We start from the raw sequence: 23594 nt of genomic DNA on the forward strand, positions 1-23594 counted from the left end.
CAAAGTATCACCACTCAAAGGCTCAGGAAGCGGGAAACCGATATGCAGAGAGCGCAATAGAGGAACTGGTGTATAGACGGAGAGATACGACAGTCGGTCAGTCCAACGGATCTTGGTGGTGATTGATATATCTCTTCCATCTCTGCCGTGGTGAGAAACCGAAGCACCCCTGGCATCACTCAGCGGAAAAGCATTTGCAGTAGGTTACCGTTTGCCTTGTGGTGACCAAGTGGAGGCCGAGAGATCGAGCGGCCAGTTCGGACGGCAAATCTGGTTCCAACCAAGGCGGCTCCCGCACTGATCCCCAAAGACCGTGCGGTACACACCTCGAGACAGTAGGGCACGCCTCTTTGTTCTCTGTATTGTAACGAGTAGACACCATCTTGTTGGCAACAAGCCATTTGTGGCTATACCAAGTACTCTCGGAACGTTCCTTGTTCTTCTTTAAAGTGCGAGAGTGGTGGTCTGCCACCAGCACATGTCCCTGACCAGACAGGCGTTGGTTGGCGCGAGCAAGACTCCGTTTGATCCGACGGCAAGCAGCTCGGGAAGCGGACTCAGATCTCCGACAATTTGTCTGGTGTTTGGCCCTTCGTGCGGGTGCAGTTTTCGGCATTCGATCATTGACTCCGAGTCAATAATTTTTCCGCCTTTGTGATGACGAGCGCCTTTCACAGGGGCATCACCCACGGCTTGCGAGGACCTTACCTGGGTCATGTCCTTTTTGCCTTCCCCAGACCTCAGAAGGACTTTCAAGGCGAATATTACTGCGCCAGAAAGTTTGGAGGAAAGTATATCGCTGGGACAAGGCTGCAGGGGGCTCAAATTGGCAGGCCGAGCACTTCAAAGCAACCCCTCTCGATCGGAGGGCGAGGAATACCAAATATTAGGACAGAGAACAGAGAAAGAGAGCAAGAGGAAGAGATTGAAAGGGATCTCTTTGTATTTACACGGTTGACCAACGAGAAATTGTCTGTGCTCCATGCTCTGCTATTATAGCAACACCTTCCCTTCTGCACCTTCCCGTTTCCGCCATCACCCTCATCCGATCCAGGCCCTTGCTATATGTATTAAGTCAAATTGTGGGGGAACAAAACACGCCGCAGGCAGGGTTCTTTTGCTGCTCATCAGCCGTGCTTAACTGCCGACTATCTTCAGACTGCAAACAAAAAGGTCCTCGGGGATTGCAAAACACCAAAGATGCTGGCAGGACCACTGTCAATTCTATCAATAAACTAAAGGAGCGCGCGGTAGATGGGATCACCACCCAAGTCTCAACAACCACCATGCCTGCCCTATGATCAATGCCCGCCAGCATTGTTGGCACACGAAAATGGTTTGTTGGTTGCCTCAGTTTCAACCATGGCCGAGATGCTGGCGTACGTTCCGACACCAAATAAAATAGCAGCAACCACGATATTCACACAGTTGAGAACGAAGAGAAAAGCCTGGTCATAAGTCCACTTTCCATTCAAATTCATGTGCATCCAGAACATTCCCGACAATCCGAAAGTGAACCAAGAGGCGAACAGGGCAGAAGTCAAGCCCAATAAGTGGTTGAAGACCGGCACAGCTTCAGCAATGACCCAAGCTCCAAGCCACGAAATGCTAACGATAGCAAACCACACGCCATATGACTTCCAAGTCTTCTGGTGCATCAGATCGTCCTCTCGGTTGTGCAGCAGTCGTACATAAAGGAACTTGGCCCCGACATGCCCGTTGACAACACCGGCAATGACAATGGTCGGAATTGCGACCCCGTATGCAATCTTCTTGACAACTGTGCTAGCACTGTCCAACGCAGGGCTGGCAACATTGGCCCCGGCGTAATAGTACACCACCACAGACGTGATGATGTACATGGAAATGTCACTACATTGCAGGAACGCGAGGGCCTTGGGGAAATCTCGTGGATTCCTCAGCTCGGAGATGAAGGTGAAAAAGGCCACATGACCCGCATACGCGAAGACCATGTTAGACACTGCGTTGAATCCGTCCTTGAAGCTGAGATCTGGTTTCGGCCAGAGTCGGACGTGGAGGACTCCATCGGGTCCGGCGCCCGGCTTCGTGATCGAGACACCGATCATGGTAATCATGACGGCGCCGATGATGCTCAAGAAACTGGCGACCGAGTAGTATGAAAGGTGTTTCAACGTCCGTGGCAGGGTAAAGACGAGGCTCATAATGGTGCCAATGACCATCCAGATAACGGTGCAGGCTGCATGGTCGCTGATGGCGTTCATCATAATGGAGAAGGTCAAGATGTGACTGCCCATGATAAAGACGTAGAACAAAAATTGACCCCAGCCAAAAACCCAGTTCCCCCATTTGCCAAATAGCACTCCACCCGCGCAGGCCATGGAGTGAATGTGAGGGTATTGTCTCTTAAACTGTCCGATGACAAAACCGGTATATGAAGCCATAGCTCCGAGGCAGACAAGCAGAACAAGACCGGGGACGATGCCGAGTGTAGCCATGGCAGCCGGCAGTGAAAGGATTCCAAGAGAGATGGTTTCAGCAACCATGACCATTCCCGCTTGCCACCAGACCATGCTTTTGTACTCAACTCCGCCATCTATCCGGCTCGCCATCGGATCAATTGGTTTCTCGTGCACCATATTCCCGTTCTTAGGGAGACTGTCGGTATTGCCATTGTCACTAGCCACCAAAGTATCGTCACCGATGGGAGGACTATTGTCGCCGCCGCGGAGATCGGAGACTGACGCTCTGCGGGAGCCGTCCATGATTGATGAGACTTAGGGTCAACGAGGTTATTCCGATATCGTGGTTGGTATCTGAGGACGTGTGGAGAGTAGCCGTACCGCTCAAGTGAAGGATGCGAAAAGGGTGACGGCTCTGCTCCAGTGAATGGATATGTTATTCAAGGATAGGGGAGAAGAGCCGAGGAAACAAGAGGCCAAAAGGAGGGAATACGCCCCTACTTTGTAGACTCTGGTAGGGAGACCAGCTACCGTTTCGTGGGCAGGAGCAATCGAGAAGTCCTGTAGGACCGGGCAACATTTTGCTGGTCGTCAAGGGCTATCCTGGAACGTGTTGCCTCAAATGGCTATCCTTTTGTGTAAATTGGTTCCATCCAAATAGACCTCGTTTGATCGCCACTGATGCACTTGGTACAACCAGGACCAAAAGAGCGTCGAATGATCCTTGAAGTCCTCAGAATTTGCCAGCTGCTGGTCAGTTGCTGTCCATACAGGATGTCCAGCGAGCGAGAAAGCTACTTGTTTGCAGGCGAATCTTGCCCCAGCACTGGATTTTGTCCGGGTCTCAATTTCGAGTCGCTCTCGAGCGTATCCGCTGGACCATCTGAACTCTCTATCAGTACCGTTCAAGGCTCGTCGGCAAATGATAGCGCTGCACCTACCGTATCTCGAATATAGCTTCCTCTCGTATTCATCAGCAAACCCGGCCTTTCCGCTTTCAACGTCCTTTCTTGAGACGTTCAACTTGCTTCTTGGAAGACCCATCGAGGCCAGAAAAGCAACACTTTCCTTCCACTCGAGGTCCTTCCTCTTGTTGTCCCACTTTAGCTCCTCGGCCATCAAGTCGATAACCTTGGGCAGCGCTTCCAACGCAGCCTGGGCGTTGAGGAAAGCTAGTCTTGTCCTTCGTGCAATCACATCCACGGCTCGCTGCGCAAATTCATGTCTCACTGCGTAGCGTACTTCTCCGTCTATAAATGGGTACAATGCAGAAATACGCTTTCCTCTAACGGGGTACCTTTCATTCGTCGGGCTTGAAAGTGCAGCCACCGTCCAGGCTCGATCACCATATGCTTCTGCAAGATGTTTGGCCACTTCGGTCTCGAGGCCGAAATGTTGAATGAGGTTGATGAACAAGGTTTTAGAGAATCCGTGGGCGCCGACGAGCCTCACTTGGTGTGTTTGGCAGGTCCCATCAAGCGGGGCGGCATCGTCGATCTTTTCGGTTCCGCTGATCCTCGTCGGGGTTGTTAGTGGCTTCGTCTGCAACGTGAATTGTTTGATGGCCTCGTCGACCGCATCCTCTGCCATTTGTCGATATGTCGTCCATTTACCACCAGCACATGTGAGCAGTCCCGAGGATGAGACTGTCACCAGATGATTTCGCACTAGTGACTCGGTATTCTTTGCCTTGGGATCCTTGACCAATGGTCGAATCCCAGACCAGGCAGCGAGCACATCTCCACGGCGGACGTTGATTTCCGGAGATAAATATCCCTTGATCTCGTTCAAAATCCAGCCAATCTCTTCCTCTCCAGCAATTGGGTGCTGGGTGATCTTGCAGGGCGCGTCGGTGGTCCCGGCGATCGTGTTGCCCTGCCAAGGGAGGAAGAAGATGACACGACCATCGGACGTCGCAGGATCAATCAGACCCATAGAATTCCTCTGTGGGCTGTAATATCCCGGAAGGACGACGTGGACGCCAGAGCTCGGAGCAACAATTTCTTGCACAGTTTCGTCGTCCATCTTCCGTACTGAGTCGCAGAAAGGACCAGTCGCGTTGATTATGCCTTTGGCGCGTATGGTGAAAGGGGGTGTCGGTTTGCCATTCTTCTCCGCAATCACATCTCGGACTACGGCCCCATTCAGTTTACCGTTCTGGTCCTTCGTCAAACTGGTCACCTCCATATGGTTGACCACCGTTGCACCGTAAAGCGCAGCCGTAGCTGCAATGGATATGTTCATCCGGCTGTCGTTGTGTGCGCCATCATAATATACCAGCGCTCCGACCAGGTTCTCCTTCTTCAACATAGGAAAAGCGTCCAACGCCTTGCTCTTGGTCAAAAAGTAGCTAGTCTCAATGCCCTCACTGCCCGCGAGATAGTCGTACAATTTCGTACCGGCCCAAAAATACGGAGCTTGCCACCATTTTTGCAAAGGGATCATGATGGGGAGCCACATAGACAGATGAGGGGCTGTGTCAAGGAAATATTTCCTCTCGCGTAAAGCCTCTTTGACCAAAGCATACTGGTTATAATCTAGCTCCCAGAAAGCCTTTTCGAGGTATCGGACGCCGCCGTGCACAAGTTTCGTGCTCTTACTACTCGTACCAGCAGCAAAGTCATCGCGCTCGACCAGGGCGACCTTGAGGCCACGGGTGGCAGCATCCAGGGCAATGCCTGAACCTGTAGCCCCTCCACCAATGACCAGGAGGTCATACGGTTCGCTAGCTTCTTGCTCCGCAGGTAAGGTTATGTCTCTATCGTCGCCTGTTGCGCCTCTTAACCGGTCGAAACTCTGCCTCAACTGTTGGCGCAGGGGCGTCTCTGTCGCCGCACCCACCAGTCCACCGCTCTTCCTCAGGTCGGCAATCTGGTCGGCGCGAGATTTAACCAAGGGGAATTTTGGAGGGATAATTGTGCCATCTTCTGTTCGCGGAATTGGGACAATGGCGCCCTGGGAGCCAGGAACGTTGATGGGCCGGTAGGAGAGGTACAAGATGGTGCCCCCAACCCCCGCGAGTGCGACGCCGGAATAGAGGAGTGGTTTGAGGAAACGACGGGCGGAAGAGGAGCGACCGGCCGAGGCCATGGCTTTTCTTTTATAGAGGGAGGATAAGTCTCGCGTCAATGCGGATTGCGGGTCAAATGTTTAGTAGGACGGAGTTGCGTGGAGGAAGCGTGACTTCGATGATCGATGAATTCAGTGATTAATGATACATTTCCTGAGCGGCCATGGTCCAAACTCTCGTCAAAGAGGTGGTGAGATGACACCAAGCTATGGCTCGGAGTGATAAAGCCCGTGAGCAATTGAGGCTAAAGTGGTGGGTAGGGCATCAATTTCGAAGCCAAGTCAGGCAGCGAGGTGTCTGAGGATAGAAAGCTGGAAATGAAGCGGGATCGGACTCCCAGGTATGTGGGAAGGATCTTCAGCGTTGTCATGTATGGCAAGAGGCACAAGGGAAGAGTCCCGTGTGTTGCAAAAGGGTGAATGGCTGAGGGCGCTGCGGAGAGGCATGGATGTGGATGAAGCCCACCCACTGCATGGCCATCGTCATGGTTCACAGGGTTCACTGCACCTACCACCGAGGGCGTGCGCGTGGGGGATGCATTTCGGTGTTGGCAGCCCGAATGGGGGGGGCGGCTTTAACCGAGCAGGGCCGTGGTTGATTGGTTTTCCACGCATGACCCTAACCCCCATCCACACGATTGGGCGCCTCCTCGGTGTCTACCCAGTATGGGGGCGAACCCCCTCGGTGCCCCCTAAGCCCCAACCGGCCCAACTTTCCTCATGCCTAGGCAGTTAGGCTCGGCTGGTGGGCTGATACAGAGTCGGCCACTCTACGAGCAGCTGAAGAGCGCAGGTTGAAACATGTGAAGCGCAAGATCGTCCGAGGGACGAGCTCCAGAGAGTGCATGCATGTGGACATATGTACTACTATCAACATCTCCAAGAGCAACCTCGCAACCTTCAGCTTTTGTCAGTCTCGTTTTTGCAGAGTAATCACCCCCATATCAGATGTCATCAATTTCGGGGGTGTGCCCTCAGACTATACAACAAATAATCAAGCCACTTTTTGGAGTTCACCGCGAGGAACCAAACTAACCCCCGTGCCCCTTTTGGGTGTTGATGCAAATGGGTTTTGACTTCAGGAAAACGACCGTCCACTAACGTGAAGACATCCTATGACTTTTCCACGTGCCCATTGACAGCCTCCGCCTTCTTTTCCAACAGGTCAATGTTAATCTTGTTTGCCGCAACACTGCCCGGATTCACCTCCATGTTCAGCTTCGACGGCGTGACGCCTCCATCGGTTGTTGTATTCATGGACGATCTCAACGGGCTGTGAGGGCTGTCGGGGCCATTGTTCAGATTTAAACGCTCCAAAGCCTCGAGTTCCGCTTCAGAAAACTGTCTCAGGTGCTTCGGCTTGAATGGAACTGGTGTAGAAACTCGTGAGGTCAAGAACTGCGGGTTGCGAAGTTAGCCTAATTTCTTCAGATTCCCAGGCAGTTGGCTCCCTTTATGTGGCTGGGCACATACCGAGCTCGCCGCACTCAACAGCGCGATCAAGGATGCCTGGACCACATCCTCATGTATACCCACTCCCCAGACTTTTTCGTTCGAACTGCTGGCCGTACACTCTATATACGTGGCAGCTTTCACTTCCCTTCCTTCACCAATGGCGTGTTCCTTGTAGTCCGCCACGTCGAGGTCAATTCCCAGGGAATGTAAAGCGTTGGCCAGAGAGGAGATGGCACCGTTGCCCACCCCGACAATCGGATGTTGAACACCATCGATGGCGATAATACCTGCAAATTGTCGTTTCGCTGTCGAGGTATTTTGAGCCGGCGCCGTTGTTTGGGGTGGCTGACCGACCGAGATCTTCGTCTGAGGAGCTGGTGACGGTGTTCGCACGGCGGTGATGTTGTAGTCAATGAGAGTGAATCTGGGATTCTTCTTGAGGTGATACGACTCCTCAAAAAGAGCCTGGATTTCTCGAGGAAGCAACTCTCGTCCCTTTGCATCGGCTTCTTTTTGGACAATCCTGCTGAACGCGATCTGTAACCCCCGGGGCAAATCGAGCTCAAGACTGCGTTGGATGATCCAGGCCACCCCTCCTTTACCGGACTGTGAGTTGACTCGGATGACTGCTTCGTATGTACGGCCAATATCCTGAGGATCGAGTGGCAGGTAGGGCAGTTCCCACGGATCCTCTGGGCCGCGACCTTCCTTTTTCCGAAGTTGGAAACCCTTTTTGATGGCATCTTGGTGTGAGCCACTGAAGGCACAGACAACCAACTGGCCACCGTACGGCCACCTCTCATTGACTGGTATCTTTGTCGATTCTTCGCAAACCCGAATGACTTTGTTGATGTCGCTGAAATCGATATTGGGCCAGATACCTTGGGTATATAAGTTGAGCGCCAAGGTCACGAGATCAACATTACCGGTTCGTTCTCCATTGCCGAACAGAGTACCTTCGACTCTGTCAGCGCCCGCCATCTGGGCCAGTTCTGCTGCTGCCACAGCACAGCCCCGGTCATTGTGAGGGTGCACCGAGACACAAAATTTCTCGCGCTCGGTCATGTGCGTGCAGAAATATTCGACCTGGTCCGCAAATATATTGGGCGTGGCCATTTCCACCGTGGCGGGGAGATTAAAAATCAATTTGCTGTCTTCGGTCGGGCCCCATGCCTCTTTTACCGCCTCACAGACTCGCACTGCGAACTCGGGTGATGTATCGGAGAAAGTTTCGGGGCTGAATTCGTAGAGCCATTCCGTTCCCGCCTGACTGGGGTCATCCTTGGTGATGGATCGAGCAAACTTGGTGCATTTGACAGCCAGGGCGAGGGTCTCCTCTTCAGTCATACCAAAGACAATTCTGCGAAAGCATTCGCTGGTAGCGAGGTATAAGTGTAAAATAGCCCTTTTTGCTCCTCTCAAGGACTCGACAGTCCGGCGAATAAAGTCCTCTCGGCAGGGCGACAGGACCTGCAGCCAAACGTCGTCGGGCACCACGCCGGGAGTGTCAACGAGGTATCTCGTAAAATCGTAGTCGGTCTGCGAGGCGGAAGGGAAGGAGACCTCGATTTCCTTATAACCTAATTCAACCAGCATCTTGAAGAAGCGGAGTTTTTGTTCACCGTCCTTCAGTAATAGTCAGTCTCTCTAGCCACAACCGGGGGGAGGGGGGTCTGGATGGGCTTCCATACCATAGGATCGACAAGACTTTGGTTTCCATCTCGCAAGTCAGTGGCCAGCCACCGAGGGGGCTTGTCGTTGGTCCTCGAAGGCCACTGTCGATTAGGCAAGTCAAGAGGTTTGAACTTGCGGTATTTCTTCCATGGCTCACGAAGCCTGGCGCCAGAGTAGTCAGTTTGATGCTGAGAGGTTTGGAAGCCACCCGGACATACATAGGCATTGCTAAAGAACAACTCTTGATCGGATCCCCGCCAAACGGTCACACGGTTCGACGACGGAATTTCTGGGATCTCTGTAGTCGGGAGCGAATGTTTGGCTGGGTGTCGGTCGTAACAGCCAGCTGAGACAGACTTGTTGTTACCAGAGGTAGTCCAAAGCTGAAAGGAACGTCAGGATGGAAGCGAGAACAGCAGCACCTGGGTAGTCAAACGCTGGAGCTGGGATGCGGAGAAAATGAGTCAATCTTTTGCGAAGGGCGCAAGAGGCGAAAGTTTTTTTGAACGTGGGGCACAAAAAGGTCAGAAAGGCCTCGACAGAGGACCAAGACGTGTGACGTGCACACCATCTCCAGGGCTACCAGTACATGCTACTGTAGGCCGAGCTGCCGAATTTGTGGGGTATAAGCAACCACTATCATCACCACTACCAAGTGTGTACGGAGTAGTAAGTATGCATTATGTGCAGAGTACAGAGGCCCAAGAGAGGCCCTGACAAGACCTGACTACGTAACTACCTAGATACCTAGGTACCTATACACCCAGTATCAACCCGCTCTCTCCTTCAGCATACAATCGCTATCGGCTATAAGCAGGCCGAGAGCCAGGCATTCAAACCTCGAGGGTCCCTTACCATTTCGGCGTCAGCCTTGTCATCCTCAGTTGCCCAATCAACGATGCCCAATATGTACTTCTCGACTAATGCTGCTTGCGATATAGGCCATGCTTGTGCTACTCTCCACCTTCACTCTGCTATAACAGCAACGGATCTCTCCGACGAAGTGGCTGATTTCATTTCTTCCTGCTCCTTGTGGTCCCCATCTGACGGCGAGGATGACGAAGAACAGACAATGACCCGAATCGTGTCCTGTATCTTTTCCAAGCCCAGCCCTGGAGAAGTCGAACCTCGCTTACGCTTTGAGCCATTCGAAGCCGATCTTTGACGGTTGATGTTAAGTGAAAGCGATCTCGGCGCGGTTGGCAACCGATTCTTGCCATCAGTACGCACACTCACTTCTCGGGGCAATCTTGGGCTGGTTTGCTCTTTGGCCAGCTGAGCAGTTGGCTCTGAAGCGCTTCTGGAACTCGCTAGCGAACATGTTCGGCGTCGCTGCCGCGGTTCCTGCCAGATCTTTGCCGTGGCGCTATCATTCTCGTCGCCAGTGCCCATGACTCTGGGGGTGTTGAAGTTATCCTTGACCTGAGGAGTCTTCGTTGGTGGCCGAGTGCCTATGCCAGTGGCTGGGCTATGTGATGCACTGAGGGCTTGGAACAATTCTTCTTGACGAGCGGGACTTAGAGCCTGCAGGATCTCTTCGGGATTAGCCTCGTTCATGTGTTTCAGGAAGTTGGCCCGCGGGACGCTGACACCGGACATCTCGGTGTTGACGACGCTGCGATCGGTCTTGCTGGATATATAATCCGGCATGGAGATGTCGTGACTAGTTGACCTCAGTTGCAGTCGCCACTGCTGTATTGCCGTCGGAGTCTGGTGCGAGGAGATAAAGGGGTCATCATCTTGGGTTACCAGCTTAACAGGGACATGACGACCAGGAGACCGACTCTGCAGCACACCAGTGTTGGGGACATTGCTGATCGGGTCGGATTGGAGGTCGGCATGATCCTGTACATCCAGCAACTTTTGATGATATTCATTTGTTGAACGTCTTTTGCTTCGTGACGCTATAGGAGGCAATCGCTGTGGTGAGTGCGAATGAGCTTCGTGGCCCGAAATGCCAGAGACTCGAGACCCGATCGGTAGAGGTCGCGCTGGTTTGTTGGGCAAGATTCTGAACATTTTCGGATTTGGCCAAGCAATTCCCGAGTATTCGAGAACGTCTGATGTGTCTCAGTATGACTGAAGGCGAGCGGAGAGCGATTTCACTGACCTTGAGGGGCGTGCTGAAAGGAGAAGGCGACGACGTCCCGGAGACGGTCAAACCTGGGAGCCGAAGCAGCTGGGGGAGTGTTGTCTCTCATGACTCCTTCTGCAATCACGACCCTGATTCGACCCAGGAGCTCATTGGGTTCCCAGTCGGGTTGCTGAAGGATTTCTTGGTGGAACTTGGGAAATTGAAGAAATTGAGCATCGCGGTCTGCACTGTTAGCCTTCGCGGTGCACGAGGGAGGCGGACAAGGACAACCTGGATCCCCTACAATGCAGTTAGTTAAACAAGTCTGTCAATGCCGCGACAGTTTCGTACCAATGACTTCCGGCCACACATTCTCGTCGAACGTGCGTTGGCTATATGACCCTCAGTTAACCTGAACCAAAGATCAATCCCTGTTGACCTTCTTACGCCACCAGGACTCCGTCGACGTACACCCGGGCTTCAAACAGAATTGTCTCGTCCGGGGTCTTGTAGCTGAGCAAGAGGTGAGATGGCGTGGGCATATCCCAGCTGTGGATGGAGATTCGGAATGCCGCGCCACGTTCGAGGCTCGCAATGAAGGAGGTAAGAATGGGCACCAGTGTCATTGACTCAAAGCTGCTTCGATATTTGTCCGAAGTGCCCTCTCCTGAGGAGACACCCACGTCTGAGCTCATTGGTGAGTATCGTTGTCATCGAAAGGTGTTCAGCACTCACTCTGGCCCAACACGAAGCATTTCGTGTCAAATTCCTGGATTGGAGTCCTTAAATCGCCAGGGAAGAGGAGCACATCCCAGTTCTGGTACCTCATGGCGACTTGAGACGCGTAGTATCAGTTCATGATAAAGTGAAATGGCATAGCACAAGTGGAGCATTAAAGCGTATGCTGCTCGAAGACAGTTTTCCATCTTCCCAGGTCGACATGGTCCTTTGCCTTTTCAGTACAAGAGCAAGCGCGAGGAAGAAGAGAAAGAAGGCGCACGTTTCGGTCCACGATCAAAGAAGTCGCCATCAGCATCGACTGTCGAATAAAGTCTAGCCCAAAATTCAAAGACCCCAAAAGGCAGGATGAAGGTAGGGAAAATCGGGCTGAAAGAGCGCGGAGCTAACCATGCTGTCTCTGTCACCCCAAAGCCACTGTGACGAATGGGAAAACGAAACTGGAATTAAGCGCCTCTCCATCCCTATACCAATGCAACTACATCTCAACCCATGAAGTTATGTCCAAGCAAGTGAAATCATTTTCGTCTGAGCAACGGGTATAGTAATCAACAGAGCCGGTATTTCCAAAAAAGCAGCTCTTTTCGTGCACACGCCCGCCAACCATGCGTGAGCTGCCAGAGATCATCACAACGCCAAAGCATTAGTTAGTAATTGATACAGATCATCACCTGTCAACGGGCCCCTATTCGTTGGTGGTGTCGACCCCAAAGTCTCCTCCTATTCCCATGGCGTTGTCAAAGTTGAATGTGTCCTCGTTGGACGTGTTCAAGAAACTGTCAAAGTCAAAGTTCTCCAAAACATCGCTGTTCTCTAAGCTGCTGAAATCCAAGTTGAAATTCTGGTCCGTGTTGAAGTCGGTGAAAGCATTGGGTTGTGTGAGATCTGGCTGGTGCATTTGTGGTTGATTGGGAGGCATGCCCGCGTTTGGTGGAGGAGCTTGGTTGGGATTCGGCATACCAGCAGCGGCACCCTTGCCGGCCGAATTGTTGAAACCCGGTGGATGTACCGGAGTGATGGGAGTGGAGGGTGTCGGCGTGGCAGGAGGTTCGTTCTCTGAAGATGTTGGGGCAGCAGCTGTCGAACTCTTCTTGGTTGGGCGTTTCTTGGTTCCTTCCTCCTTCGCCTTCTTCTTGGGGTTCTGTTTGTTAGTGGTCGACGGAGTCGGCGGAGCATTGCCGCTCTGCGGAGATCCAGGCTGGTTGCGTTGGGCATTGTTCCCTGCCGGTGCTTGAGGAGGTGGCATCTCGTTTCGTTGCCCAGGAGTACCCATCGGTTGCGGCCCTCCACCCTGAGATGGTTGCTGCACCATTGGCTGGCCACCTTGAAATTGGCCACCCATCCGATTTTGTTGTTGACGGGCCATGTTTCCCTGCATGTCCATGGACGTGGGAGGTCTCATACCTGGAGCACCGGGCACCATCCCTTGATTGTCTTTCATAAACATGTTGGGGTTGAAGTCGGAGCCCTGTATGCCGTTCATGAAGTTCATTCCGCCAGGTGATCTTCCTGCCATATCTCCGGCTGAGGGCGAACCCGGCAAACCTCCTAGCTGTGGTGTGCGCTTCATCTGATCCACCGGGTTGGGTGATGTACCCGTCCGACTGCCTGACGGCGACATGCCACCGGGTGGCATGCCAATCATGGGTCCGCCTGGGCCGCCGTCTCTATTGACGGCGTTGTCTTGCTCTTGTCTCGCCATCATCAATCTCTTTTTGTTCTGCTGTTCAAGGAGCATCAACTGCATTTGATAATCTTGCAGAGCATGGTTCCCAGCTGGACCGGCACCCGGACCGCCTGGCATTTGTTGGCCAGCCATCCTCTGGTTGTACATTTCCATCTGCATATTGCTGTCGAATTGAGGATTCATGCCCTGCATCATAGGAGAACCCGCATTGCCCATGTTCATCATGCCATTAGCCATCCCAGCCTGTTATCGGTTAGTCAATGGGAGACGCTATGCGGAGTTACCAAGTACTTACCTGCATGGGCTTTTGTGGCATGCCCCCGTTTTGTCGGAACTGGGCGTTGTTCATGTTGGGATTGAAAGTGTTCTGGATCATCATGTTCTGAGGTGCCACGTTAGGCATTCCTGGCCGCACATTAGGCATAATGCCACCGTTGAACTGTTGACCTTCGAGTCGTGGTCTCTTGGACGGCGACCCACCATTCTCGCCCTCCGCCGGCGATGAGGCGCGGCCGTTCATGTCCACATCGCCCTGTTCTCGCTGCATCTGTTGTTGCTGTTGCTGCTGAAGCATCTGCTGCTTGAACTGCTGTTGAATTTGTTGGGGGGTACTGGCGAGGCGTGTCAGCAACTTTGTGGGGCTAGGAAAAATGAACAAGACATTCTGTACTCACAACTTGCTCGCCATATTGTTCCCATTTACCACGTTGTTGCGTAAATTAGCCTGCATAGCAAATCGGTTCGCGGTCATCATGCCAGGTCGGGTGAGGTTCTGGTTTTGCTGGTTTTCTCTCATGCGTTGCATGTTCTGTAAAAGGAAAACAAAACGTCAGTTAACTATGGCGAACAAAGGTTTACGACAGAATCGTACCTGATGCTGAATCAAATACTGAGCTGCAGGCCCCATATTACCGCCCTGGCCACCTTGCATCTTGCTAGAACGATGCGCAGTGAACAGGTCCGAAAAGATGCTGAACCATTCGAATAGAAAGCCGATGCCGGGAGTGTTGGCGTCGGTGACATGCAGGGGGCGGGGAAGGTCCTCGGGAATATCGTCTTTTACATCTGTATCCATGGCATCTCCGTCAACACCATTGACTTCAGCATCTTTGCGTCGGCCGGGGCTCTGCTTGACCGGCGGCTTTGTGCGGACTTCGAATTTTTCCTCACGCAGCAGGCTTCGGGCAAGGTCATAGTGGCCAAGCTTGAGGAAGTACTCGTAGATGTAGGTGTTTAACTGAGCCTTCAATTGTTCTGGAGAACTACTCATGTTGACTTGTGTAGCCGGGCTGCCGTTGTTCATCATGATCATTCCACCACCGACAGGCCCTCCTGGTGCCATCGCTGTAGGATTCATGCCGGTCATATTCATGGTAGCCATCGACACTCGTGTCTATTCGAGGAGGCGGGTAGGGCTCGAAGGAGGAGAAAACGGGCGCGTGGAAGAGGAAAGAACCTCAATCGTGGAAGTGTCAAGTCGGTGTGGGTCGCAAGGTAATTGTTCGAGTTGATCGTAACTGGCGTGCGGAGAGAGTCGGTCGCGCAAACCGACAGCGACTTCAGACAATGGCGAAAAGCCTCATTTTCTGGAGGACAGGATCGGGCAAAGGTGCAAGGTAGGCTGATGATGATCGAGGGTTGATGTGGCTGCGACAGATAGAAGTTGGGAAGCGAGAGCCTCAGACAAAACGCGACCGCCACAAATTATGGGATGGGGTGGCTAAGAAACCTGAGAGCGCAAGCAAGTTTGGGGCTGCAGGAGTAAGAAATGCGGCAATCGAGATCCTGTAGCAAGCTGATAGCAGTCCTGAGGTGTCAGGAGAGGAGAGGGAAGCGTAAAGGTGAAAAGTAAAAGTGACCTGATGGGAGATTAGGAAGGTGATAGTAAATGGGTGGTTTAGTAGGTGGTAGCAGGTGGATGTGGGCGAGGCGAAAAGGCAACGAGAAAGGTGAGGTTGGTTTTTGGTATAGAGAGTGCTAAGTGTTTCGGTGCCGGCACGAGGTTTCGGCGTTGGGTGGCTAGGCTGCGCTGTGCAGAACAGAGAACAACCGCCAGCGCAGGCTCGGGGTCCCAAGTAAATTGGAGCACGGGCTGGCTCTGGTGACTCTTCTGTCAGGGCGCAGGCGAGAAGATCGAGAGGGTAGGGGCAGGTAGGAAATGACAGGGACGAGCATCGAGAGGCGGACACGGCAGTCGCAGGCAAAAAAGGCCGCCTATGATTTCTGACTCTGACCACAGCCCGACCACTCACAGACCGTTCTGCGTCAGCCCTACCGACTCCTTCTGCGAAGATTGCAGCACGCCTTGCCCAAAATGGGGCTACCAATGGTGGGGTGCTTGGCCTTGCACCACAACCTCACCTCAACCGCTTTCTTCCACCTCGACGAGTTTCTATGTAGCAAACATTTCAAAAATTCCACGCCCGGCTGAAGGCGGTCAACCAGGAAATAATACAGATCCTATTTGCCACATCGAACGATTTGCTTGCTGCATCGCCTCAATATGTTCAAAGACGCGACCCCTGCTCCTTCATTGGCTGCTGAAACTGCCTCAGGGGGTAATAGTGAATCCTTCCCCAACTATCATACAAGTAAGTCGATAGGCAGATAAACTAGGTCCCCTGACCATGGAGAAAAGGGGTTTCGACCACGTGACATCCGAACCAATGGATGCAGGCCCAGATTGTCTTCTGCTGGGTTCGTGCAATCCCTTGTAGCTTTGTTTGCAGGTGATAAAATTGCTCCATACAAAGCGCCGGGTGGTACCTATTCGTCGTCGGGAGGCATCTCGTCCTCAATGTATCGAATCAGGGTGACCCGCATTTCCGTCACGTCATTGCCTCGAAGGATGTCACTGACAAAACGGGCCTCGATGGACATCTGGACCTAAGAATCCGTCAGAACAGACTTCCATGGACCATACCACACACGCTCTATACCATTTCCAATGCCCCACGTAGGACGCCGCAGAGGATGTTGGAGAACCACAACTCATCTTGAGCTCGCCCGTCATCGGGAAGCTCCACAAAGTCTGCCAAAGGGTTTTCGTCGAACAACAATGAAAATTGTTTGTTATCCGCCGTCCAATTCGTGACAGTGGGGGTAATGTTGAGAAAGATCTTGAAGCCGACCTTTTTAAGAGTCAGGAGACTATTCTAGGATAGTCGAGTTAATGGCTTTACCTTGGAGATCATCTCCGCTGTGTCCCTGAAATTCCCACAGCGGCCAGTATTGGATTTTGCAAGGAAATCCTCAATGAGTCGCATGCCGATATTATACCCCATTTTATCCAGCTGTTGGTTGACCTGGGTGTAATCATAGTCATAGTCGTTGCAGAGCTGGGCAACAATTGTCCCATAAGTAAGGGTGACAAGCTCAGCATTGACTTTGTCCACTCGCGTCCTAAGAATTTTAAGAACCCCGCTGCCATTGACTCGGGGGGAATACTCACTTCCAGATTCTGGTGTAGCCATGGTCAGCAGGTAAACACTAGGGCATATTTGAGGACCGCTTACTCTTCGCCCACGCGGGCGGCCTTCTGGCTCGACGCCATTCAAATCAGGGATGACTGTTCTACCGATAACTGCACATTTCACCGCAATTCTATCGTATCCCGAAGAAAGACTGTCCGAGGGATTAGAGAGCAGTCAGCTAATATCATGGTGGATACAAGGCCGAGTTCGCGAGTCGATACTGCGTAACTAATATGCCAAGACCTTAGCCTTTCGGATAAACCAATACTCCGACCTCCGAACCGAAAGTTTCTGGTTTGCTGTCCTGCGAAAGTGTCGAAACTGCAAATAGTTCATAGATCATTGTTCCCCTTCGTTTGCTTCTTACCCTCTCATGCTTCCCTCTTGACCCACTTCATCATGATGCCGTCCATAAAGAGACAAGCTTCCGAGAGCTTCAGCCAGCCGCAGGCATTGGTCAAGAGGCAGAAGTCCAGTTCAGATCTAAACCACAACAAGGCCGTTACCGTTGGCGCAAAAGACCAAAATGGCACTCTCGTGCCCTCTGTACGTTTTTGGGTCGGCCGATTGAGTTGATATGCTAACAGCCTCTGACAGGCACTTCGTACCAGCGGACTAGCTGCTCCCATTATGGAGTTAGCCGGACATTCTGGGGAGGTTTTCGCAACCAGATTCGATCCCACCGGTCAACATATTGCTTCTGGGTCCATGGACCGATCAATAATGCTTTGGAATACGTATGGACAGTGTGACAACTATGGAATCATGACTGGTCACAAGGGTGCTGTTTTGGATTTGCAATGGTCGCGCGATTCAAGAACCATATACTCCGCGTCTGCTGACATGACTATTGCGAGCTGGGACCTCGAGACAGGTTTGAGGATACGCAAACACGTTGGCCATGAGGAGGTTGTAAATTGCCTGGACCTAAGCAGACGTGGTCAAGACCTGTTACTCAGCGGGAGCGATGACGGGTGCATCGGGATATGGGACCCTCGCCAAAAGGCGGCAGTCGATTACATCGAAACAGACTTCCCCATCACAGCGGTAGCTATGGCAGAGCAGGGCCATGAGATCTACTCGGGTGGTATTGACAACGATGTCAAGGTCTGGGATGCTCGCAAGATGGAAGTAACCTACTCGCTGAGTGGCCACCAAGATACGATCACCTCGTTGGAAGTTTCACCCGACTCGCAAACATTACTGTCAAATTCGCACGACTCTACCGTGCGGACTTGGGACATAAGACCCTTTGCTCCAGTCGATCGTGCTGTACACACTTATGACGGGGCGCCATCGGGGTTTGAAAAGAACCTGATACGAGCGAGCTGGAGTCCTAAAGGAGACAAGATTTGCGCTGGTTCTGGTGATCGGACAGTAGTGATCTGGGACACTCGATCCGCGAAATTACTCTATAAGCTCCCTGGGCATAAAGGAACGGTGAATGATGTACGGTTTTCGCCCACCGAAGAAACAATCAGTAAGTGACCTTGATGTGGAAAATCTGAGTGGCGCTAACCCATTCAGTCGTTTCTGGCTCGACAGATCGAAATCTCATTCTCGGCGAGTTAGGAAGGTGACGATTCTGAATGACTGTCGTATAGAGAGGCCTCTGAACACATGTCATCGGGATGAGCAGTCATCCTTCCGTTATTGGATCCGGCTTCTACATTTAGAGCACCCCCTTTGGATCTTCAGCGGCATCGTGTCATGGACGAAAGAGCTGCATCTGACAATCAATCCGGGTCAGGTTCGAGCAGCCAATCTCGCCGATACATTTGTGATTTTCACGGCATGTATCCCATCAAGAAGCACATGCTATCCTAGCATCTTTGCTGATATTGATACACAGCTCCACATAGAGAGGTCACGCAATCCCCAGGCGCAATCCTTCGGTGGTGTTGTCAATGGCTCTTAAACGCAGATTGACTCCATATCCTCAGGAGACTAGCCTCGAGATCTTCACCCCTCGCTCATCGTATGTTATATACGAGGGACGGCGACACCGAGTTCCAATATTAAAATAGAAGTTCCTCGGTAACGGTCATAGTGCATCCTTTCTCGGGACCCTGACCTTATCCTTTTGCCTTCCGAATCTCTCGAATTGGTCACGTACGTACCAGCGCCTCTCGGAGCGGCAGTACCTCGTGGTCCTAGCCGAAGAAGAAAAAAGACAAGGACTTGGCAGAGATTGTTCCATATTCTCTTGTCTTGCTCACTATTCTCCGTCCAAACTGGCAAGATTGGTATTCCGTGTGCATACCGTGGCTTCCAACAAGAAGGTCATTGGTTTGTCTTGCAGCTGGCTATTTAAGAAGTGGAAGAGAGGAAGGACCTCGAGTATCTCTGGAGTGAAGCTGTCAACTGGATACCAGCATTGATGGCAAAAGCGGATGGCGTCCTTGGGCTCAGCCTTCTAGTTCGACGCTCGCGAGCTGAGAAGTTTTGTAGAAGGGAGTGGATCGGTACAATGCCGCAGATCAAAAGGAAGGAGAGTGAAACGAGATTCAAAAAAAAAAGCCGTCGGCGTGGCAGAGCTGGGACAAGAAGCAGACAAATTAGGCAAGGAATCAAAGTCAATTCAAATACTTCGTTGACTCGCCAGCGCCAGCCAAATCGGATCATACTTCTCCCCAATTCCACCAGAAATGGCCCTAACGTCTAACACATTGCACAAGAGTACAGAACTTCGCTATACCTAGCAACCAAACAGGAAACCGTCTTCAGAATACCTAAAAGTCAACCTTGGCTCTATTTCACCTGCAGCTCAGCTCATAACTTGCGTAACTTCCTTTAACTACGCCTCGTTGGGACAATTTACAACCATAATATACAGCACATCCGACCTCATCAGTCCCTTGATTCCCCCTTGCGGAGCTCTCCTATTCATTCCAGTGGTATCATAGCGCGACTCGCGGCCCCTTGCAACGCATCTTCCAGCCTTGTACTGACGTTTCCGTGCCCTTCTTTCGGCCTTTACTCGGTCAGCATCTGTCGTGTCGATTTTTCCACCACTCAGCAAGGCAATCAAACTGCCACTGTTGGCTGGATTGGTTTGGGTCGCTGAGGTGAGACGCAAAGTGCCTTTCTTGATACACATTTAATTTGAAACCAGGGTTCGCCTTTTCAAAGTTGGCTTGGGCCCTGCGATCAAAATAGTCGCCGAGTCTCTTGCCGCTGCGCTTGAATGCGTTTCTCCTTCTCGCTCTCTGGTAGAGCGTCCAGCTCCGAGAAGATAAGAGGGGCGGACTCGGGGATCTCGATTTCTCTTGAAGAACCTGCCGCATTGGCAAATCGACTTCCACGGCCAGAGTCTCTAGTTGCGATCGAAGTCACCACATGGGTATTCATATCCACATGCTGTACTAAATCGTCGGACTCGGGTTTGTACGCCATGACCAAGGCATAGAGACCCCGGGGCTTGAAGAAGCTCTCCTTCATGTTGTCCAGATACTTGTTTGACTCATATTTCACGTATTGTCTCCTAGACAGCTCAACACTTTGTATGGACGACCATGGCACCGACGAGGACGAAAAACATGGTGCCAACGGCGATGTCGGTGGCAAGGACTGCTCTGGCCCAGGCCAGATTGAATGCATGGAAAGCTGGCTGAAGCTAATGGACGACTCAAAGTCAGCGTGCATACTCACAGCATCGATGAGGAGGAACTGAGGCTATACCTGAAGAGCTTCTATACCTGAAGAGCTTTTCCGAAGCCATCCAAAAAGTCAAGAAACTCTACCTGCTCGACGCCGCATGTTCGGAGCATCGGCGCGTATGCGCGAATAAAGCCTCGTTCTTTGCTCTTTGGCCGACGCTGAGGCAGGATGACGGGCATTTCCAGTTTTCCGGCAACTGGTGAGTACTTGGGAGGTGGGTGGATCTTTATGAAAGCATCCATCACTTCGTCGATGTCGCGAGCGTTCTCTAAGCTGCATGTCTTTGGGTTCTTGGGCGATTTCCTGCTGAACCTCGTCAAGTTCTTATGCCACTTCCTCGCCGTCAGATGATTCGACTGAGGAGGTTTCTGAAACCTCGGCTTCGTCCTTAGTTGGGGAAGGGTCCTGCAGATGAAACTGAGCTGCAGTCTTTTTGGTGTCATGGTCGGCCATTGCCTCTCGCGCAAGGCCATATGCGCCGGTCACACCTCTCCCCAGCAGCTTGATGGGAAACATTTCGAACCTTCTTCAAAGAATTGCAAAAGCACCTAGGTCTAGTTTCTCTACGGACAACGTTAAAAGGATTTTGTTGCTTCGATATGGAGGATGTTGACTGACACGCGACCGTTTCAACGCTGCATGCTGGCCCTCATTATATACACTTTCGAGTCTCACCAGCGAAGGACAGCCTATTGAACCCGTATATCAAAAGAAGCGCACGAGGGGCACTGAAGTTCACCGTGAGGCAGTGCCTTCTCGAGGAATACTCCAGTCTAGGCCCTACGGTAACTCCCACGCCTTGCGAAATCGCGGAGATTTCCCCATTAATATATGGTCTGAGGCGTCTTTGGCCATTGAGCGTTGCAGCTCGGCACAGGCGAGCCGATGCAAGGGAAAAGCTTCTTCTCGTCATTGGCGAAGGATTGGGACTATTTCGCGAGACGCACGAGGTGGGATCAGGAGGGAGTTGGCAAGCGTCATAGGTGTGCCATGTCGCCCATTTCTGGCCACTCCTGGGGATGCCGTGCGATTTTAGGGGGACTGCGGCACATCCGCAGTTACTTGGTTAGCCCGGGGAATCAAGGAGGGATGCACTACTGGTAACAAGTAGAGGCATCTAGAGGGACGCCCACAGACAAGTATAGGGTCGCCTGGTGAGGAGCTACCAGGCTGACTAAGGCAACTCACTAGCTTGTGACCACCGCGGTCCTTCTTCCTGCGGTAACACGACCGCATGGCGTTTCAGAACGCGTCCTCTTTCGAACCATCCTGTCGACCTGCTTCCCCCTCCCACTCTCTCGGTGACATCGCGGTCGGCCGGTTCTCCTTGTTTGTGACTCGTCTCCTACTCGATGTGAACAGAAATGACAGCCTGTCAAGCCGTCTATCTCTCGCACTCGAACGGGTTCCAATGTTTCACTCTCATCAACTAGAACAACATTCCACAACCAATTCCTCGCTCCTTGCTCCATTGAAAGAAAGAACATCGCGCAATATGGGTGTTCTCTTATGGCAATCACTGGTCAAAAAGATGGCCGTGTTTCTGAGACTCAAGTCCCGACGCGGCACGTGTATTCACTCTTATGTTGTGTTGCTCCCCTTTCTGTCTCGCCGTGTTCCATGGTGGTAAAATCCACTGCATTTCTCCTCCATCGCTGTCTCTCATGTCGACCTTTTCTCATCCTCTCCGCGAAGGGCAATTTGCGTGAATTTGCAAGAAAAAGGAACAAGACTAGAGCATAACTTCTGCGGCAATGGAAGAGACACACAACCCACACAACCCGTGCTCCCAACCAACGTACGTTCCAGCACCGAGGGATCTGCGGAAGAGCGCCGTGAGCAGCATGTCGCGTCTGTGGAGATCAAATCAAGCCCCGAGCAGCACTGCTACTTCACCGAATTCCGCTGGGAAGACTTTCGTTGTTCCTCTCTTCCTGGCCACGTCCCGTCGGTCGGCCCAAAACGAAGTGTTCACTCGCGGTGCATTGCCTGCCAGCACAAGGTCTAGAACTTCAACATGTTCAGTTACAGAAAATGCGCCCTCCAGGGTTGGAGATGTTCCACCACCGTCAGTTCCAAGAGATAACGAAGATGAGCAGTCCGACATGTACGCAGGGAGCTTGCGCGAGCAGCCATCTATCAGTGAGTCGACTATTGAACCTGTACCACTGGCGCGAAATATGGACGATGAACCGACCCCTTCTGAACGTCAAGCCATGCGATCGTACCGAAATGGCAGCACCACCAGCAGCCATTCCTCGAAGCGCAGCAGCAGAAGGCATGGGATCTTCTCCAAGAAATCATATCGTGACCCAGATGTCAACGCAAAGGCAAGAATCAGCTTCGCATTTGGTGTCACTTTGTTGGTTGCTGTAATCATCTGTAAGTGGGAGCCATCAAACTTCACGGATGTAGCTGATACATCCAGACTTGGTTCTTGCGGCTACCGGCGTCGGCAAGAACACTATGTTTCATGCCCTCTCGATCCTTCTGATCTTGACCTTGACCGGGGTCTTCATCCATCAGCTCATCCGCATGTTCATGCTCATGCGACGACCGAGGAGGTCAAGACATCGGACAACACATGGGACTCGGCGCCCGCATGCGACGAGACAGACTAGAGGTCAACGTGATGGCAGAGGGAGACGAAATCAGCAGATTGACGAGCTGGTTCTTGAAAAGCCCATCCAGATACACATGGCCGAGGATGCTGGTTTTGGCCCAGATGTTGAAAGTCAAGCAGCGATCCGACCTCCCCCGCCTGTGTATGGTAACACTCGAACAAGCATGGTAAGTATCCGAAGGAAATAACTGTCATAGGTGGGATTAACACTGTTTGGCAGAGACTGAACCCAGACTTGGTCCACTGGAAGGAAGTACAAGTACCGCCCACACCTCTAACACCCACCTACGAAGAGGCATTGAACCAAGTACATCAGACTGTCGGATATCGACCACCGAGCTACTTGTCGGAGAGTGGCACGACTGATGCGATGGAGACTCGGACTAGGGACGTTGACGCTGCTCTTGAACATATCCATCCACTGGAGCGTGATCGGTTGCGTAGGTTGACGGCTGCTGCGCTTGAGGGCCGCAACAACGGTCTGGCCTAGTCACCAATAACGGGATACCATGCGTCTGTGGACAGGACTGGTCCACCCAGCAAGTGCATTGACCAAAGACGGAATTTTAGTGATGGATTACCATGTTATCTATTCACATTATGTGGCCCTTGGAGACATGTTTGGACATTTCACGCCTCAACACGAGGCCAATTGGGGTATCTTGACGTCCATCTTTGGTTTCCTCCTGGTTCGAATCAT

General features: G+C 52.1%; 9 protein-coding genes across 9 annotated transcripts; 2 read left to right on the forward strand and 7 right to left on the reverse strand.

The window, feature by feature from the left end:
• Positions 1-1301: 1301 nt before the first annotated feature.
• Z519_10664 (uncharacterized protein) lies at positions 1302-2744 on the reverse strand (the record flags this gene model as incomplete). The annotated part of the gene is made up of 1 exon (XM_016768380.1): positions 1302-2744. One exon carries the CDS (start codon positions 2742-2744, stop codon positions 1302-1304), a length of 1443 nt encoding a protein of 480 aa, XP_016615287.1.
• Positions 2745-3235: 491 nt separating this feature from the next.
• On the reverse strand, positions 3236-5531 carry Z519_10665 (uncharacterized protein; the record flags this gene model as incomplete). The annotated part of the gene is made up of 2 exons (XM_016768381.1): positions 3236-3324; positions 3383-5531. 2 exons carry the CDS (start codon positions 5529-5531, stop codon positions 3236-3238), a joined length of 2238 nt encoding a protein of 745 aa, XP_016615288.1.
• A 1092-nt stretch (positions 5532-6623) lies between these two features.
• On the reverse strand, positions 6624-8865 carry Z519_10666 (2-isopropylmalate synthase; the record flags this gene model as incomplete). The annotated part of the gene is made up of 4 exons (XM_016768382.1): positions 6624-6908; positions 6984-8591; positions 8657-8801; positions 8858-8865. 4 exons carry the CDS (start codon positions 8863-8865, stop codon positions 6624-6626), a joined length of 2046 nt encoding a protein of 681 aa, XP_016615289.1.
• Positions 8866-9605: 740 nt separating this feature from the next.
• On the reverse strand, positions 9606-11542 carry Z519_10667 (uncharacterized protein; the record flags this gene model as incomplete). The annotated part of the gene is made up of 4 exons (XM_016768383.1): positions 9606-10699; positions 10750-11038; positions 11172-11377; positions 11449-11542. 4 exons carry the CDS (start codon positions 11540-11542, stop codon positions 9606-9608), a joined length of 1683 nt encoding a protein of 560 aa, XP_016615290.1.
• Positions 11543-12136: 594 nt separating this feature from the next.
• Positions 12137-14510, reverse strand: Z519_10668 (uncharacterized protein; the record flags this gene model as incomplete). Its single annotated transcript, XM_016768384.1, has 4 exons — positions 12137-13381; positions 13434-13749; positions 13813-13946; positions 14010-14510. The coding sequence occupies 4 exons, from the start codon at positions 14508-14510 to the stop codon at positions 12137-12139; spliced, it is 2196 nt and encodes a 731-aa protein (XP_016615291.1).
• A 1394-nt stretch (positions 14511-15904) lies between these two features.
• On the reverse strand, positions 15905-16611 carry Z519_10669 (uncharacterized protein; the record flags this gene model as incomplete). The annotated part of the gene is made up of 3 exons (XM_016768385.1): positions 15905-16024; positions 16078-16269; positions 16321-16611. The coding sequence occupies 3 exons, from the start codon at positions 16609-16611 to the stop codon at positions 15905-15907; spliced, it is 603 nt and encodes a 200-aa protein (XP_016615292.1).
• Positions 16612-17010: 399 nt separating this feature from the next.
• On the forward strand, positions 17011-18191 carry Z519_10670 (uncharacterized protein; the record flags this gene model as incomplete). The annotated part of the gene is made up of 3 exons (XM_016768386.1): positions 17011-17157; positions 17209-18091; positions 18139-18191. 3 exons carry the CDS (start codon positions 17011-17013, stop codon positions 18189-18191), a joined length of 1083 nt encoding a protein of 360 aa, XP_016615293.1.
• Positions 18192-19761: 1570 nt separating this feature from the next.
• Positions 19762-20744, reverse strand: Z519_10671 (uncharacterized protein; the record flags this gene model as incomplete). Its single annotated transcript, XM_016768387.1, has 2 exons — positions 19762-20286; positions 20310-20744. 2 exons carry the CDS (start codon positions 20742-20744, stop codon positions 19762-19764), a joined length of 960 nt encoding a protein of 319 aa, XP_016615294.1.
• Positions 20745-22115: 1371 nt separating this feature from the next.
• Positions 22116-23384, forward strand: Z519_10672 (uncharacterized protein; the record flags this gene model as incomplete). Its single annotated transcript, XM_016768388.1, has 3 exons — positions 22116-22653; positions 22700-23061; positions 23115-23384. 3 exons carry the CDS (start codon positions 22116-22118, stop codon positions 23382-23384), a joined length of 1170 nt encoding a protein of 389 aa, XP_016615295.1.
• Between the last annotated feature and the right edge of the window lie 210 nt (positions 23385-23594).

The sequence above is a fragment of the Cladophialophora bantiana genome (genome assembly GCF_000835475.1).
Source record: "Cladophialophora bantiana CBS 173.52 unplaced genomic scaffold supercont1.19, whole genome shotgun sequence".
NCBI classification, from domain to species: domain Eukaryota; kingdom Fungi; phylum Ascomycota; class Eurotiomycetes; order Chaetothyriales; family Herpotrichiellaceae; genus Cladophialophora; species Cladophialophora bantiana.